Source organism: Montipora capricornis, chromosome 4 (assembly GCF_036669925.1).
Source record: "Montipora capricornis isolate CH-2021 chromosome 4, ASM3666992v2, whole genome shotgun sequence".
Lineage (NCBI taxonomy): Eukaryota > Metazoa > Cnidaria > Anthozoa > Scleractinia > Acroporidae > Montipora > Montipora capricornis.
This window is the reverse complement of record NC_090886.1, coordinates 7,052,720-7,070,219: the sequence shown is the minus strand read 5'-3', so window position 1 is coordinate 7,070,219 and position 17,500 is coordinate 7,052,720. Positions and strand designations below refer to the sequence as shown.

The 17,500-nt window shown below is 37.2% G+C and overlaps 2 protein-coding genes across 4 annotated transcripts in view; one reads left to right on the top strand and one right to left on the bottom strand.

Annotated features, from left to right (window-relative positions):
• LOC138045383 (uncharacterized) overlaps positions 1–644 on the top strand; it is a 15,736-nt gene extending 15,092 nt beyond the window's left edge. For both annotated transcript variants that reach the window (XM_068891863.1, XM_068891864.1), the window contains one exon: positions 219–644. In XM_068891863.1, coding sequence (XP_068747964.1) covers positions 219–296 — 78 coding nt within the window. In that variant the 3' untranslated portion in view covers positions 297–644. The remainder of the gene's footprint in view (positions 1–218) is intronic.
• LOC138045382 (uncharacterized) overlaps positions 188–17,500 on the bottom strand; it is a 17,322-nt gene continuing 9 nt past the window's right edge. Inside the window, exons 1-10 of one of the 2 annotated variants that reach the window (XR_011131578.1) lie at positions 17,281–17,500; positions 14,965–14,991; positions 14,620–14,664; positions 13,187–13,314; positions 11,754–11,871; positions 9,145–9,315; positions 4,881–4,982; positions 3,382–3,433; positions 2,810–3,194; positions 188–1,750 (exon numbers count right to left, since the gene is read on the bottom strand). The exon at positions 17,281–17,500 is cut by the window's right edge and continues 9 nt beyond it. Coding sequence is in view for 1 of the 2 variants with exons in the window: in XM_068891862.1 (XP_068747963.1) it covers positions 2,860–3,194; positions 3,382–3,433; positions 4,881–4,982; positions 9,145–9,315; positions 11,754–11,871; positions 13,187–13,314; positions 14,620–14,664; positions 14,965–14,991; positions 17,281–17,484 (1,182 nt within the window). In the remaining variant the exon portion in view is untranslated. Of the gene's footprint in view, positions 3,195–3,381; positions 3,434–4,880; positions 4,983–9,144; positions 9,316–11,753; positions 11,872–13,186; positions 13,315–14,619; positions 14,665–14,964; positions 14,992–17,280 lie in introns of both variants that reach the window. The other variant, XM_068891862.1, reaches the window with a different exon arrangement.

The following is a 17,500-nucleotide window of genomic DNA, read 5'->3' as shown; positions in this document are numbered from 1 at the left end:
TGACCTACTTGCTTGTGGAGCTCCTTCATTTGTCTTTATTAATATTGTTTAAAAAAAAGACGAAAAATACTGTGTCTTTGTTTTCTTGAGTCATCTTTTGAATTCTTTGTTTGATCAAGTGGGTGCTTGTCTGGTGGTCAAATGGTGTGAGAAAGTTGCTTGCCTGAACATGAACTTGACACTCAAATTTCATTATTATTTTATTATTTTACTTGTAGGAAGCCAAATACAGTGTTCTCAGACAAGAAGTTATTTCACAATGGTCTGTTCATTCAGAGACAATACTTCCAAGTTAAAAATTAACCAATATCTTAAAAAAAATAGTCAGTGGTGTGACACACACAATACAAATCATATGACACAGGAACTGACTTTAAAATGTTCAGTCATAAGTGATGATTTTTAAAGCATTAAATCTTATTATTGCCTGATTCAATTGACAGGAATAGTTTTTTTTTTTTACAAGAATATCAATATGTTGTGAACTGTACATAATTTTTCAAAACTTATAGAGCACAAATAGAGTAGTTTTTTAAGAAATTAGAGTTTTTTAAAAATGTTTGTCATAGCCAAAAAGGCATAAATTATTTCTTATCAAATATAAGAACTGTGATAGAAAATTAAAGAACATAGTCCAACAAGAATTTCTTTTGTCTGTTTTTCTTTCTCTCTATAATGCAACTTGATAACCTCTACGTCTACTAATCGCCCTTTAAAACTATTTTTCTGGTCTCCATTGTTACAAAGACGCTTTCATCTTTCAGGGTGAAAGGTAAATGTCCTGCTCCTTTAATTAAGGCACTATGATAATTCTGGAGGTGGGGGGTGATAACCCAGACCTATTCACCCCCCATCCCTGGAATAGTGCCACTTTAAAATGGTTGCCTGTCTCTTGTGGTTGATTCAGAGGACAATACTATTATTACTACAAAAATTGCTGATCTGTAGAATGGGCCTGAATTGTCGAGTGACTGCTCCGCCCACTTAATATGAAAATTTTGATGAAATTCCTTTTCCGCAGCGTGAGCAACTTTCACCCTCAAGGTGTACCAGAACAGCCACAACAATGGAACGACGTGTTTTCAAAATCAGGAGTCCCGGAGGGGAATGGAGAAAATTGTTCTTGTACAGCAAAGAGGTTGCGAGTGGAACCATGGACTCATTGTTACTTAGAGAGCAAGAAATAATTTATAATAATTTAATAATTTTATTATTTCTATAACGCGAAATTCATCAATATATGATCTAACGGGCTGGCCTGACAAGTAGCGTTGAACACAACACCTCTCAAGAAGAATTTGAACTATTTTCAAGCAAAGGTAGGCGGGGCAGTGACTCTGTGGTTCGGGCCCATTCCACAGATCGGTGGTTTTCATATTATTTGAATAGGCACAATAGTCTAGAGCTGTGTTCTATACCCATGCATTGATTTCAAAGTTGTAGCTGCGTGGTATCTGCATTAAAAAGATGCAGGCAAACGCAAGTGCATGCTCTTTCTACTCAAACAGAATCATTTGAAGGGCAGTGTCAAGGGGAAATTAAGGTTTCAGGCTAAGTTTGTTCCACAATAATTATCTCTGTATTATACACTGATAAGAAATAAATTATATATAATAATAATGCAACATGGAGCAGGAAAAAACTCTTGAAACCAAGTTGCCCACTGAGCCCGTAAATTTGCGTTTCCTCTTTCTCCCAAGCAATTTTGTCATTTCAATGGGAACCAAACATGGGTCATCAACTGACGTAACTAGGAACAGAAGGCTAGGAGTTAAAAATAATCCCCTGGGTTTTAGTACACTTTGTTTTGCACATTTTGAAATAGTTTCTGGCTGAATAATATTTACTAACCATCATAAAGACCAGGGCCAGGTTGTTCAAAAGCCGATTAATGCTAATCCCAGATTAAAAATTAACAAAGGAGTTTATTTCGATCTCAACTCCGAAATGCTGTTCAATACTGATATTCAGCAGAAAGTTACATTAGAAGAAGTCAATCTTGAAAAACAAAACTAAGCGAAAGAAACTTTCAACAAAAAGTTGAAACATGAAACAAAAGTTTACGCTAATCCTGGATAAGTTAATCGGCTTTCGAACAATAGGGCCCAGGGAAAAAACTTGATCCTAATAAATTATTTGTAACTTATCATGCAAGGTCAAACCCCTTTCAATCAAGTCCCACTGCAGCTGAAGACACTTGACTCGACGACAGTATTAGTAAACTGCAATGGATATATTGACAGAAAGCCTCTGATTTATTACATTGCTGTCTATTAAACCCATTCACTTCTTGTAGGCATCCCAGAATGCCCCCAGTTGACAAGTAAAATCTGTTAAGTCTCACTCGGCCAGTTGTCAATGGGTGAATCAAATTGCATGTCACTGTCAGAGCCCCCCTTAAAGTATTTCATATGAAATACCTGCATGTGAAAATTATTCTCAGGTATTATATAATTTAGTACTTTAACCCTTTCACTGCCGAGGGCTCCCCCGTTGACGAGTAAAATCGTCTGGCGTTAGACAGAGTAAAATCTGTACAGTAAGTGTCAATTTGCATTTTTGGCAGTGAAAGGGTTAAACCGACAGCGGACACTATGGGCCTCATTAGCACGGTAGCCATATTGGCCATAGACAATAGATTTCATGCCTCGAGTTGAAATGTTTGGGAACGAGTTTTGGTGCGCAAAAACATAAGTTTTCAATCCCTCGGGACTCAACATGGCTGCTGTGTGATTGTAAGGCTTATTTGCATGGTCTTAATGCTTATTGACTGGCTGGCATGCCCACATTTGGCAAAAATACCACTAACTTGTTTGTCTATTGAATGTGAGTGGGAGCTCCTTTAACATCACATCCATGTTATGTTAGAACATCAACAATGGAGTCTCCTTCGCTCGCATTAAAACAAGCATCAACACTTGAATTCAAATGACAGTGCAGACTATTATCAGTCACTTCAGCCTCATTGTGCCTTGTTCCTTCCACATACTGAAATGGCTCTTGAATTGATGCATAAAGTGGAGAAATGTCCTGATGAATTTCTGGAAGATTCAAGCTTGCACGGTGTCCTTCCCTGGCTCTTAAGGTGACGTGACACCAGTGGACAAAGAGAAAGGTGGCTCGCAAAGAGTAGTGAAGCACAATTTTGAATAGGTTGCTGAGAAACACCACAAGTCCACCAACATAGGCAAAAACTGCAACAAAGGAAAAGTCTCAAATACGGATGCACACAATCAGTTATTTAGGGAGGGAACATAATAAAACAACACATTCTTTGTTCCTTTGCCACAATGAGTTGCCTCTGAAAAAAAGTGGCAAATATTATCTCTGATTTTACTTGAGAATTGCAAGGGAGAGTTATAGGAAAGTAACCAACTTTACCTGTCAGAAAAACAAAGACACTCAGGTTGTAGTTGAATAAACAAAAAGCACCCTATAGATGAATGGAAAAAAACCCAGATAAATATCACACAGACTTAGAATTTACATAAATCCATACATCAGCAAAATTGCATTGGCAGTGCAGAAAAATGCAGTGAGTAAATTCCATAACATTAAGCTCACATGGCAAGAAATGTGTAGGTGGACGGGACTGTACGAAAAGAGGTGTTGTTCTTACCCTTCTCACATTCTTGTTTTTAATAAAATTAATGTGCAAGAGAAAAGAAAGCATTATTATGGAATTTACTCCCTCCATGTTGACTTGGTTTTTTTTAGCTCTAAATTAATGTACGAAGTGGTACGTATAGTGGCGGCGGCGGCCTATTGTAGTGGTTTATAGGGTGCTTGCCTTGAATTCCAGAGATCCCAGGTCCAAGACCTATTCCAACTACCTGAATTTGATCTGGGTAGTCCCTGGTTCAACTTGTTGACTACATTTTGTAAAAATATCCAACTGGTTTGCCTCTGATTAGTTGAGATTCTTAGCAGTTGTTTTGTTTACTGGCCCTGATAACCCCTATGGGGAGAAGTTGATTAGGTAAGTTACTAGGTATGTAAAGTACAGTCCAAGACAAAACATTAATAATAATTATTATTTTGTTTCAAGTGCAAGAGGTGAGACCAGAAAACTCTTACTCACACCCCAACATACAAAATGCCACTATTGATTTGATAGGGAAGTGTGTTGTGCTCTGGAAACAAACTTGTCATGGAGAGATGGAGGGGTGAGGCACTGACTTCATCAGCACAAGAGAAAAACAGAGGCAAAATCTGTCCCTCTCATTATTTGGGATACATAACCATGATACTATCAATGATAATTTAAAAAAAAAAAAACACTTCCTTTTTTTCTTCAGATTTGAAAGTGTGTTTGCTTAACCTGGCTGGCAAAGGCTGTTTACCTCAGGTGTAAGTTTGGATTTCAAGGTCTTCCAAATACTCTCATTCAGAGCTGGGAAAAGTGATGTTATTTACTCAAATGCAGCTTATTTTATAAGCAAAACACAAGTTTAAAGGTCTGAAAGCCTGAAATTCCCGTGCTGCATATTAATTCAGCATATACACATGCATTGCATTCTTAAACCAGTGAGTCTTTCAATGACATCATTTTCTCCTTGATCCAGCTCTCCAAAGAATTTATTTAAAATTACCGGTAGTAATGGCAAACCATTAAATAGGAAAATTCCAGTAAACATAAACAGGTGGCTTTTTAAAATCAAGGCTTAAAACTTCGGTCAATTAGTTTAATTAACAGAGTTTTGAAATCCAAAGAAAAAAATAGGCACGCACTGCGTACATGTGATTTTTGGCCATAGTGGCACCTTAACAAATATTTTGTTGTGCATATAATTATAATAATTATTATTATTGTCTGGTTTATAAAAACAAGAATTTCAAATCAGTAATACTTTTGATTCATAATGATGCATCTTTCTTACATTTTCTATTCTAACATCTTGGCAGTGGAACATCTTGTGTTTTTCCTTGACACATTCTTTCAGACCTTCTGGATTGCAAGTATCACATGGGTAACATTGAACCTATAATGTGAGAAATAAGATGTTTAACTATTTCACCATAGGGAAAATCTTACACGTCTATAGCAGAGGATATAGGCACAGTCTTTGGGTGAAAGGTAACAAAATGTTTCCATTTTGATGAGTAAAATTATCTGGCATCACACAGTGCTATTCTTATAGGAGCAAGAAGGTTTAAGGGGACCTAGAACGGTGTTGTTTTTACTGCGAAAAAACTCACTTCTGACATTTGTAGGAAGATCCTATCAAGCAAAGCCTGAATTTTAAGGATATGAAATAAAAAAATGGGTGGTGACATTTCGAGTCATGTGCACTTTATTGAAAAGCAGTTTGGGACTGTAAATAATAATGAACCTTCTATTCTCTCTATTATTACTTTGCTCAAAGAAGATGTTAAAGATCCCACACACTATTCAAAAAGAGTAGGGAACAGAGTTCCCCGGGTGTTGTAGTCTGACCTTTCCAGCACATGGTCGGTTTGGCAGGATTAGCTTGAATGGTTTCTGTGAATGAGACCACAATTGTGTATAACAGCCAGAAGTCAGGCTACTTAGCCAAGTACTGGAGCCTCACTCAAACTGAACTTGAAGGAAGTTGGCTAAAAATCCTTCAAACAAATTGTAGGCTACCTGTAGCCTCTTGTTTCTATGGGGTTCAACAGTTGCTTGCTGGTAGTTCCATTTTTAGATAATATTCTATGTATCTGTCATTGCAGTCATTGATTTTTTACAAAAGCCTGTCAAGCATGTTTATTTCCTTCTTAAGAATTTTGAAAAAACGATGAAACCTTTGAGTTTATAATACATGCTTCGACTGGAACTTCTGCCATCCTCAGTTAGTCAGAATACAAAGCAATGGAAGCTGAATTAATGATAGAGAATGCTAAAGTGAAAATAGTAACAATGGAACGTGGAAATGGACTCTTGAATGCTCCACATCTTCACTGGCACAATAGCCATGCACTCATTGCCCAGAGGTGATTAAGTTATGGGAGAAAATTTTGCCAGGCAATGAGTGGTACGATTAGGAGAAGAAAATCGTCACCGAGGGGGAGGCGGGTGGGTAAAAAACAATGTGATGAACAGGGAAAAGAGGTCGAAATAACCTGAAACATGCTGTTTACATAAGGCATTGAATACCCAGGGGAACTAGAAGGAATGGTACCAAATTGTGCGAGAACACCAGAAGCATAATAACATTAAAGTGAGGCAAGATTTGCACCTATCGTGTCAGTGAAAATACTTCCCCCATTGACAAGTAAAAGGCTATAGTAGCGATTAATTTTCTGTTTGTAACTTAATTTTTCTTTTATTTATTTATATTTTTTCATACCTTAGTGTAAAGGAACATAGCATTACCAAGTAAATACACTGAAACTGAAACTGTAAAATCATCTGGCATTAGACAGTGTAGAATCTATTACCTTATTTACTCGATTTAAACACCGCTGCGCTCGTTTATATCATTTTTTGCATCTCTGTGGCAGCATATATTCAAGGGCGGCATTTCTTCGAGGTGGCTAAGTTGTTATGTTCCCATAGATAACATTGTTTTTACGGAGTATTATTTGAACCAAGTTCCTACAGTTGACGAGAGCAAATGGCGTTATTCTCGTTATCAAAAGAGAATGGAGAATATTTGGCAAGAATTGGAAGGATTGGAAGTTTGTTGTGCTCATTCAACTGATAATTATTCAAAGGTTTGTTTTCGTGAGTTATGACGAACCGAGAAGATACAGTATACACCCTCCCTAAAAGTATAAAAGTTTTAAGGTTGATGTTTACTGTCCTTCCAGATTCGTCCTTTCAAAGTTTGGAAACGTACACACAATCCTTTACAGTGGAATCGGGCTTGTTGTCCCACAGGGAGCTTTCTATCTGCTGTTCCTTTCATGAAATCGCACTTTGGATTTAGAAATAATCACCTTATGGAGTTTTGTGATGGACATTATCATTACAAGGGAAAAGGAGATAGCGTTTTTGGAGATGAAAATGTTATCGCTTTGTGTTCGTTGTAATAAACAGTTTACGTATTCTAGTTTTGTTAAGGAGAATTGGACAAAAGGAGGAATAATGTTTAAAGTTTATCGGTGTGAAAGTTGTGGAGATGGAAACATTTTAAAGGTTATAAATTATGGATGTTATATTGGTTTACCAACCTGGGCCCGGTTGTTCAAAAGCCGATTAACGCTAATCCCAGATTAAAAGTTAACCAAGGAGTTTATTTCTCTACTCTTTAATGCTGTTCAGCGCTGATATTTGGCAAAACTTAACATTAGAAGAAGTCACCCTTGAAAAACACAAATAAGCTACAGAAACTGTCACCAAAAAGTTAAAAACATGCAACAAATGTTTACACTAATCCTAGATTAAGTTAATCGGCTTTCAAACAACCGAATACTGAATGAAGACTCAGAGAAGTTAACATTGAAAAGAAAAACTAATAAAATGACTAGTTATATGTATTGTTTACTGTTTTTTTTAGTTGCCATGAAAGAGTATAAAGAGACACTTCTAAAGAAAATTCTTTGATGGGAAAGCAGGGAAAGCTCCTTTACAGCAGAATAGCACAATACAGCTAAATAGCAGCCAATTCTGTCTCCTCAACCAGTTATGGTTTGATGTATTTGGGGATCTCTCTTTGCAGACTTCTTATAGTTCTGTGGTTTATCTGAAATGGTTTAAAGCTTTTTTTGTTTTTAAATTTAAAACAAGAACCCAATCCAAAGATTTTGGCATGAATTAAATGTTTAGGTTCATGCAATAAAAAATGTAACTGCTTTGAAATCTGTTGTCTATTTTTTTTGTCTGTGAGCCATGCTAATAACTGTTAATAGCTTGACTACAATGGATTTTTTGTAGTTTCCAGCACATTTCTGATTTGCTGGAATATTATTTTACAGGAGCAGGATATTATAACTTTGTTTCTTGTTCCATGTGTGCACTGGTACTTCTATTTCCCAGTGACTTCAACCTATTTTTCTTGATCTTTCTGACCTCGTTCAAATGCAAGCATTAGGCATTAGATGTATAATTCCTATTTCAATACTATTGCGTTAATGTTTAGAGGCTAGTCAAAGCCTTTATACATCCTATTGTATGTCTATGTAAGTGCTATGTACATGCAACTTTTGCTATGGACACTAAATTTCAGTTAGGTAGATTCTACTTACACTAGGTATATGTAAATGCTATGAAACAGTTATGTTTTTCCTATTTCCGTGTTTTTTTACAGCTACAGCTGTATGTAGAGGCTATTTGTAGCCTATTTACACCCATGTTATCACTATGTTAGCATTGTATGTAACTAATATGTATACACTATATGTGTGTTGTGTATTTTCTGTTTCGAATCTATGTAGAAACTATGTTGAAACCACTTTTATTTTTGGACACAAAAAACCCCATAACATAGCTTTTACATATGCTATGTAAAGGTTCCATTTGACTAGCTAAAACATAGCATTTCCTTTCAAAATATACAGATGAGGCATATATGTATAACATAGGCTTTGAATAAGGCCTCTATATTAAATATATGTATATCATAACATACCATTAATTTTACATATGGTCATTACATAGGATTTATATAGATTACACATAGTGTCTGGTTCTACGAGGGCTTTCAAAATCATGTTTAGTAAATCACTGACAACAAGTACAGTAGATCGTTTGTAAATATTATTATAAACAGAAACAAGTTTAAAGTTCCAAAGAAAGGTTGCCTTGCAGTTATACCGGTATATATTTTTGGTCTTAACAATGCAATTACACATTGTGGAAATTCTGAATCTTGAAAGAGCTGCAATTGAAAGTAAATGACCACTTCGAAAGCATCTTCCTAAAAGCATCTTCATACAGGAAAATAAATGACATTTATTTACCAAGTTGTAACATGTACTTGTTCCTACCATCTTTGAATAAACGCCCCATTCTTCTGATTGGGTGCGGCATTTTATTTTATTGATACTTTTCCTTCCACCTGCAGCATTTCATCGCATGCGCCGTTTAAACGAGGGCGGTGTTTAATCAAGAAAATATTATGTTAAGTCTCTCTCCTAGGAGTAGATGGGGGTATTTAAGCAACCTATGTCAATCACAACAATAGAAATTAAAATTGCCAGGTGTCTATCAGTCATAAGGTTTGTCTTGTTACCACTGACCATATTTGTGCTTTGACATAACTGCAACACTTCTTTGTAATTTTGAAAGCAGGACCAGGAGGAATAAAGCTTCGAGAACCACACGATGAGACAGGAGTAAACTATAATAAACATTGCTGCAAAATTGCAGAACACGTGGATCTTCCCAAATGGTCTGATTGGTAAAGTGGACTGTAGAAGTAAAAATAGTCAATGAATTAGATTAACAGAGTATTATTTTCATCAATACATACACTCTACTCACTTCCTTGAATCTGAACATCTAGTAGCCCACAATAATAATAAATTATTAATATAATATTTATTATTAATATTAATAATTTATTGTTTATATTTATTAATGATACTTATTATTTATTGCTTAATTCACTTATTACAGTAGAACCCTGCTAACTAGAACTTCCAAGAAAAACAAAAAATAGTTCAAGCAGGGGTTCAAGTTAATGGGGTTGGTGTTAGAGGGGCTGATAAAGACTAAGTTGCTGATGAGAGCACTCATCTTTTGCCACTGTGGCTCTGATTTAATTCGCAAACTTCAATGGCATTACATGTGACTTGAGTTTGTTGCATAGTTCTCTACTCTGCTTGGAGAGGTTTTTCGCCAGGTACTACAGTTTTCCCCTCTCCTTAAACACCAACCTACAATTTTTTATGAGTTGATTTGATTTCTGTACATTGACTGTCCCCAGTTAGTGCCCCAATGCTAAATACAGTTGAAACTTTAAGGTTCTTTTTTAAAATAATTATATTTAAAACAACACGCATAATAAAAGCTTTTAATTGTGATATCCAAATAAATTAAGAAGTTCTTGGAAAGCGGAACTACCTTCACCTTCCTTTGCCTTTACTTGCCTTGACCTTGATGAGGCTGAACAATCCGCGAGCCATGCAAGTCTTGCATTTACGGTGCGACACACCTTACCGTGGCCACCTAACAAAGTTTTTGACAAATTATCCGCCAATCAGGTTGTGCGAGTCACGCCTACTTGCAAATTTCGTATGGTTGTTATTTGAACACTGTTGTATGGGTTGTTGAGATGACGTATTTTCACATAGTTGTCAAATGTGGAAGTTTGTTGGGTGGCCACGGTAAGGCGCGTTGCACTTTAAGTCTAAGCACCCATTTCAAATAGCGCTGATAAACAGCATTTAAGTTGAAGCACCCATTTTAAAATGGTTAGCTTTTAATAAATATGCGACTCACAAGTTGACTCGCAGACATGGCTTGCATGACTTGCATGGCTTGCTGGCTGGCACAATGTCCTCACTCACCCTTGATTATTTTGGATATTCTAAAAATCATATCATTCTAATACTATTAATTTATTATAATTATTATTTTTAGTTGATCATCATCTGATTATCATTGTCAGTAAAAAAATGCCTGTGATTCATTCAGCACATCATAATGAAGGATTGAAACTTCTGTTAAATTTTAGCATTCACTTCCCAGTCCTTCCTAAGCTTAACAAGGGTGGAGTGTAGAGCTTTCGTGAACAAAGATTTGAATTTGCCTGGTAAATCAAATCAGAAGGCTTGAAACCAAGTGATGAATAAGCAAGCAGCTGAAGTGGGGTCTGTATGAAAGTAGCTGGGAATCACGCCAGTCGTAGCTAGGGGAAATTCCCGCCACTTCCCTCCTAGCAGAGGTATCTTTTCTTTTGTGTTCGCTGGGTTAGCAAGTATGGGAAAAGAGACCTCGGCCATTATGCGTAAAACTCACTTTGATCCAACCGCTGTCCATGACCTAGCTTGGACAGTACTGTTCAAAACCTTGAGCCCATTGTGTTTCTCACATTCCTTTACAGTAATTCCGCTGTTGTTAATTGAGTCCGCACGACATGCGAAGTAACATGTAAAGATTTGGTCGCTAAGTAACTGCCGCACATGCATCTGTATATGCTATGTATTTCAGTTGTAATGTAATATCTTGAAGATATTAGTTCTAGACTTGTTAATTAACACAGTGAGTTTCAACCCATGGCAGAAGTCTCCTTTCTCGCATTTGTCAGCCCAGTGAAGGCAAACAAAAAGAGATCTTTACTAGCAGGGAACCCCCGGCACCTGGCCCTAGCAGAGTATAATAATAATTATCATTAGTCTAAATACACAGGTGATTATACAAAATCGCGCGCTCTCATTGGCTCGCTATCTCGGATTATCAGCCGATAATCACCTCGACGGACAAAATGGCTGCCAGTAGTCGTTTTGCCACTGTAAGTGAAGATGATTTCACGTTGAAATGTTTTTTTTTCTCTTTTTTGAAATAATCACCTGTGTATTTATACTAAAACAATTATTCGCCTCAGGCTCAGTGATTATCGGTGAATATTCACCTCGACGAATATTCACCGATAATCACTTCGCCTTCGGCGAATAATTGTTAATTATGTATAGGGTGGCAATTTTAGCGGATTGGAGTTACACCACACTTGTGTATTGCCATGGAATACCAAACAGAGTACCATTATATTACATTTATAGCTCTGTGAGATTAAGATGAGTTAACTACAGCTCTTTTTAGCAGCTAGTCAGAAGAACATGTAACAACCTCCTTCTCTGTAATGCATAAAAATGAATAAATTTCCTAAGTTAAACATAAAAATAACCTTGAACTTGAAAGGCATTTTCTTCCTCTTGTAAAACAAAACAATAAACGTTGTTGTGATAGATAATGTGATTGTAAACACTTGAACTTCAAGTCCTCTCATTCTTGGGCTATAATACCTAAAATTAATTAAACGTGTATCAAATTTCAGCTGTAAATTGTAAATTGACCATTGAGATTCTAAAAATTTCCTGTGAAGTCAAACAGACCATACAAACTATTTCCAGAAATCAAATCAATTTGGAAAATGTGGAAATTGCAATACTGATTTTTGGTTCAGTACAGCATGTAAGAGATTTCCCACGCAAGATGACTGGTTCTTCTGTTCCAAGCTACTTGTCAATCTTGTGGTTTTCAAACAAAACATTTTCAGGTAAGAGAAATATACATGTACACTGTACGTGCATGCTCCAGCTGAGCAAGCTGAGAAGCAGAGTGGTTACAGCACTCAGCTCAACCAATGTGGCCCAGGTTTGATTCCCACACTCAGCATCATGTGGGTTGAGTTTGTTGCTTCTCTACTCTGCTCTGAGAGGTTTTCCCCAGGGTACTCTGGATTTTCCCTTTCCTCAAAAACCAGCATTTAGGTGACTTGAGTTGAATTGAGTTGATTTCTATAACTGTACATAAGTGTCCCCAATAATTGATGCCCAGTGCTAAAAGAACTTGACCTTTTGATAAAGTTCTTTATTACTCACCTCTTACTAACGGAGCGTGAAGGCTGTACTGGGGAATATTGGCCTGAAGTTGTGGCAGTACGGACCGAGTGCATACAAAAACGACCAATAGGGCCAATATTCCCTAGCACAGTCCCGAGCAAGCAAGGTTAGTAAGTTGTTTATTACATGGTACAGTTTCTTTGAGCGATCAGACACTTCTCTGCTTGCATGGTGAAAGTTTGTAATCTTCGTCTTCCATCAGTGAACTTTGATACGTAACCTTTTACATGTGTTTCACTCAACTTGAATTTCCCAGAAGAGATATCATCGATAAAAAATGCAGAAAAACAGATCGTTTCCATGGTAACGGTTCGTATTGTAAAAACCAGCCAATTGGGGTGCCCCATTTTGTTTGAGAATTGCCTGCACAAAGGAAGGCAACTTGAACACACTTTCTAATCTCTGATTACTGCTAGTTATTACCGTTGTTTTCATCGAAGCGTGGACACGTGACGGGAAAACATGCTCTAAGTGGCTGCAAACGTGACAAGTTTTGTCTTCAATCATTTGAAGTTTGAGAGATGTTCATGCAAGTTTTTCTAGAATGACGGCAAGACTGTGCTTCAAATACTTTTGAACAATCGCGCGCAAAAGGTTTCAACTGTTTACTTAACGGCTGCCAAATTCAAACTTCACAGAACACGTTTTCCCATCATGTGTCCACGCTTAAATGAAAACGACGGTACTTTAACAGACGTTTTAGAAAAGCACATACCTCCAATCAAAGAAATTAATGGCCCAGACGTTGACAACAAAAAAGCAAACCAAGACAAGGCTGATACAAAACGTTAACAGCCAAGCAAGTCCTCGAAATTTTAGCCACCAGCAGACTCCGAAATAAGCCTGTAAGATATATGCAAGCAAAGTATAATGACCGAGGAGTCAACTAAACACTACTAACCAGTTAACCGAAGATGAGGGAGAGTGAAGAGAACAGCCATACTTTATTAGAGGAGGTCTAAGACATACCACACATTTATTATCATTATCTCTAAGACAGTACAGACACTATGATAAGCAAAATTCGTGGGCTGTATTCCATGCACCGTAAGACCCGCTAAATTTGAATTTTTTATAAAACATTTTCTAGCAAGTTTTTCACATCGTTTATGTTAAACAAACTCGTAAGACTGTTTGAATCTTGCAAGCAACTATTTCAACAAACCAAGAGGATTTATTCCTTTTTCTGATTTCGACGTGGCAGTCATTTGTGACATTTGAACCATGAATCTGCTTGACTTTAACTAGTTTCCTTTCCCACATGCCTCGTTACCTCAGAGATAGTAATAAATATCTACCGTAAACACCGGCGTATAAGTAAGCCGCACCCCGAGTTTAGCAACTTAGATTTTGGAAAAAAGACTTGAAAGAAATTAAAATAAATCGAACGTGGAGTCTTGACAAAGATGTCTTACATGTAAATGCACTGTTTCTTCAAGTTTCTTGCACGTGTCAACCCGCGTATTAACTCACTAACATTTAAAACAGAGAATACTAAAACTCTTACCTATAATTTTGACTCTCTAATAGTATGAAAATCCGACTAGGACATAAATTTGATCTTTCTCTGGCATTTTTAATCCAGTATTTTTCATTCCTGTCCATTTCTCATTAGAATTTACATGCAACAACACCTGACGAACATTTCGGTTCGTTTTAGCTTAGTAACCAGGCATTCTCGCTCGTGGTCGAGCGGCCAAACAACTTTGTGGTGGAATGGAGATTCCCTGCCGAGTGAAGTACCGGTTAAAAGATCTTTTAACAAAGAAGGTTAAATCATTGTGTAAGCTCAAACAAAAACGGCTCTTTTAGGAGCCACCAAACTCGCAAAAGCAATGATCAATGTGTAATGTGGTATAGTTTTATGAAGCTAAGTTCTTATTAATTTGCCGCACAGGTCTATACAGACTTATCAATTTTCGCTAAACTTGTTAATTTATGCAAAGTTACGGCATGGTGTCTAGATGTTCTCGCAGATAAGCCGCATCCCCGATTTGATCCGAAATTTTTGAGTAAAAAGGTGCGGCTTATACGCCGGTGTTTACGGTAAATGTTATCAGTAACAAGGTATAGGAATTTCTTTGTCCTATCTTCCTCCAAACACTCTTCCCCTGAACACTTAAAATAATAAATGACTATTATACTTACAAACAGCATAGCAAGAATTGGAAAGTCCATAAGACGTAGAGCTTGCTAGGATGTGAAAACAAAGACAAAAAAGTGATTTGCGTCACATAGACTTTCGCGATTAAAAGCAGACTGGCCCAACATTGGAAAACGTTGGTGTGCATATTCTTCTCAGGCACTGAAAATTTATGCATGTATGTGTAACCTAGTTTGCAAGCTCTTAGATAGAGAATTGCTGACTTTAGGAGCTTTGTTATAAGTAAAAAATCCAATTATTATCGTGACAGCTAGTCTTTTAACATACTGCATGACTAGGACTTTGCAATTTGTACCTTTTCTCAAACCCAAATACTCTGTCTAACTTACTTCTCTGTTGATATTCCTTGGATCAGTCTGAAAGCAAAATAAGATAATATTGTCTGGGTCACCTCCTGCATTTTTTAAGTGTTTATGACAAAATTTTTTGTTATAGCTTATTACGAAGTGCTTTTATTTTACTACAACAGCATTCTTGGTTGCCGAGTAATTCAAAATTTTGATTTATGCAAATTAGAGGACTTGTGACGTCACAAGCTGGGCAGAAAATGATGGAAAATCACAAAATATGGAATATCTGTGCAAATACTAAGTCTACAGGGTTGATGTGCTGCCAGAACAACACATTGTGACAGTTTTTATGATGTCACCATAGCAACAGACTTGTTACCCGATCTCTACCTTCCCAAAATAAAAAATGCCAGCTTATTTGTTGCTCCAGAGTCTAACAGACTTTCTTGTGTTTTGAAAGTCCATATTCATTCACACCCACTGAATAAATATCAAGAACAAATAACACTTCTTGCAGGAGGCAAATTCTGATTTTATCCTTTGGATGAAGAAGGCCTGGAGCCCACTGTCTTGCCATAGAAATGTCACAGTGGGCATATCATGGAACTTTGTGATAAGGCAGATTCTCTTTTATCCCATCGACTCCCATGGGCTCCCCATTGACGAGTAAAATCGTCTGGCATTAATCAGAGTAAAAGTCTGGACGATTTAGGCCGGTTTGGACGCCAAAGGGTTAATGGGGGTTTTTGAGTGAGTGATTAATCACTATAGCACTTCATTCAAGAGTACCACAGGCCTACCAAGGCTGAGTCTCAAGTATCAGAGAGGAGGGAAACTAAAGGTAAATGCCGAAAAGCTTGATCTCTTTACATGTATTATACGTATAAACTCAGTACAGTGTTTTTTTAAACTAAGTATTGATAGCTGCATTGTGTTATGCGCCGATCAAATCGGAACTTCAACATACCCCCCCCCTCCTCCCCCCCTTCCCTGGGCAAGCACAGTGCATTTGACTATCTTCTGTGCCGGGGAAGTGGGGAATTTGACCTTTACCTGCGTGGGGTGGAGAATATTGAACCAGAAGTGTCAGGTTTCAAATGATTTTTTTTTCGGGCGCCAAAGTTGCTAACAGCTATAAAATGTGTTTGGACGAGATGGAAGAGTTTAAATGAAGAGATGTAGCATTTGTGAGCGACTGGCTTACAAAAAAGGTCTTCAAAACGTCTTTATCAAAGGCGGCAGGAGCCAACGACCATTGTTCTTTAGCAGAGTATGACAGACAAATCCAATGATATGGTAGGGCATTTGGACACCATTTTGGCCCAAAGGGCCAGGAATTTGAACGATCCAATCTTCAAAAGTTCCCGGCGGGGGGGAAGGTTGAAGTTTTGAGTTGATCGGCGCATTATGATTTTGTTTAAAAATATGTATAACAAATAGAAAACCTGTCAACAAGCAAAAAGAAATAAATCCCCTTTTAAGCTGTTGAGTAATTACCCAATTTATGTTATTCACCAGCAATATTCAAAGCAAAAATGCCCCACACCATGTATCATTAGAATATTAACTGATAGAAGCAACAAACAACTGGAGAGCATGTGCCATGTGAATGGGGTCACATGTCACATGATCGACCAAGGCAAATGCTGCACTGCTGGCATAATTTCATATTAGCATAAATACACAGGGCCCGGTTGTTCAAATGCTGATTAACGCTAATCCCAGATTAAAAATTAACCAAGGAGATTATTTCTCTATTCCCTAATGCTGTTCAACGCTGATATTCGGCAAAACTTTACATTAGAAGAAGTCAATCCTGAACAACAAAAATAAGCAAAAGAAACTTTCACCAGAAAGTTGAAAACATGAAACAAAAGTTAACGCTAATCCTGGATTAAGTTAACCCGCTTTCGAACAACCGGCCCCAGGTGATTATACAAAATTGCGCGCTCTCATTGGCTCGCTATCTCGGATTATCAGCCGATAATCCCCTCGACGGACAAAATGGCTGCCAGTAGTCGTTCTGCCACTCTAAGTGAAGATGATTTCGCGTTGAAATGTTTTTTTTTTTGTTTTCTCCTTTTTGAACTAATCACCTGTGTATTTATACTAAAACAATTATTCGCCTCAGGCTCAGTGATTATAGGTGAATATTCACCTCGACTTCGTGTCGGTGAATATTCACCGATAATCACTTCGCCTTCGGCGAATAATTGTTAATTATTATTTGCATTATAAACTGTTTATGCAAATTAACAATTATCTCTAATTGTTAAAAGAATTAGAAGAAAAAGAAAGATTTGTGTTTTCCACTTTTCAAGCGGTGAAACTCTGTGCATTATTCTTACTACTTACTTGAAACAATCCTTGAGGAAGGTCATTCCGTGTTGAAGCATCACCGTACGCATCGAAGTAAGGTGGGTTTTTTATAAACTCGACAATTCCTGCCCAGAGAAAACCCATCGCAACAAGAAAATGGAAAACTTGCAACACACTGAACAAATTTTCCTTGCATGTCTTGTGCCTTGAAATGCGCATAGATGCTAAAATCGGAGGCATTCTGCAAAGCCAGTCT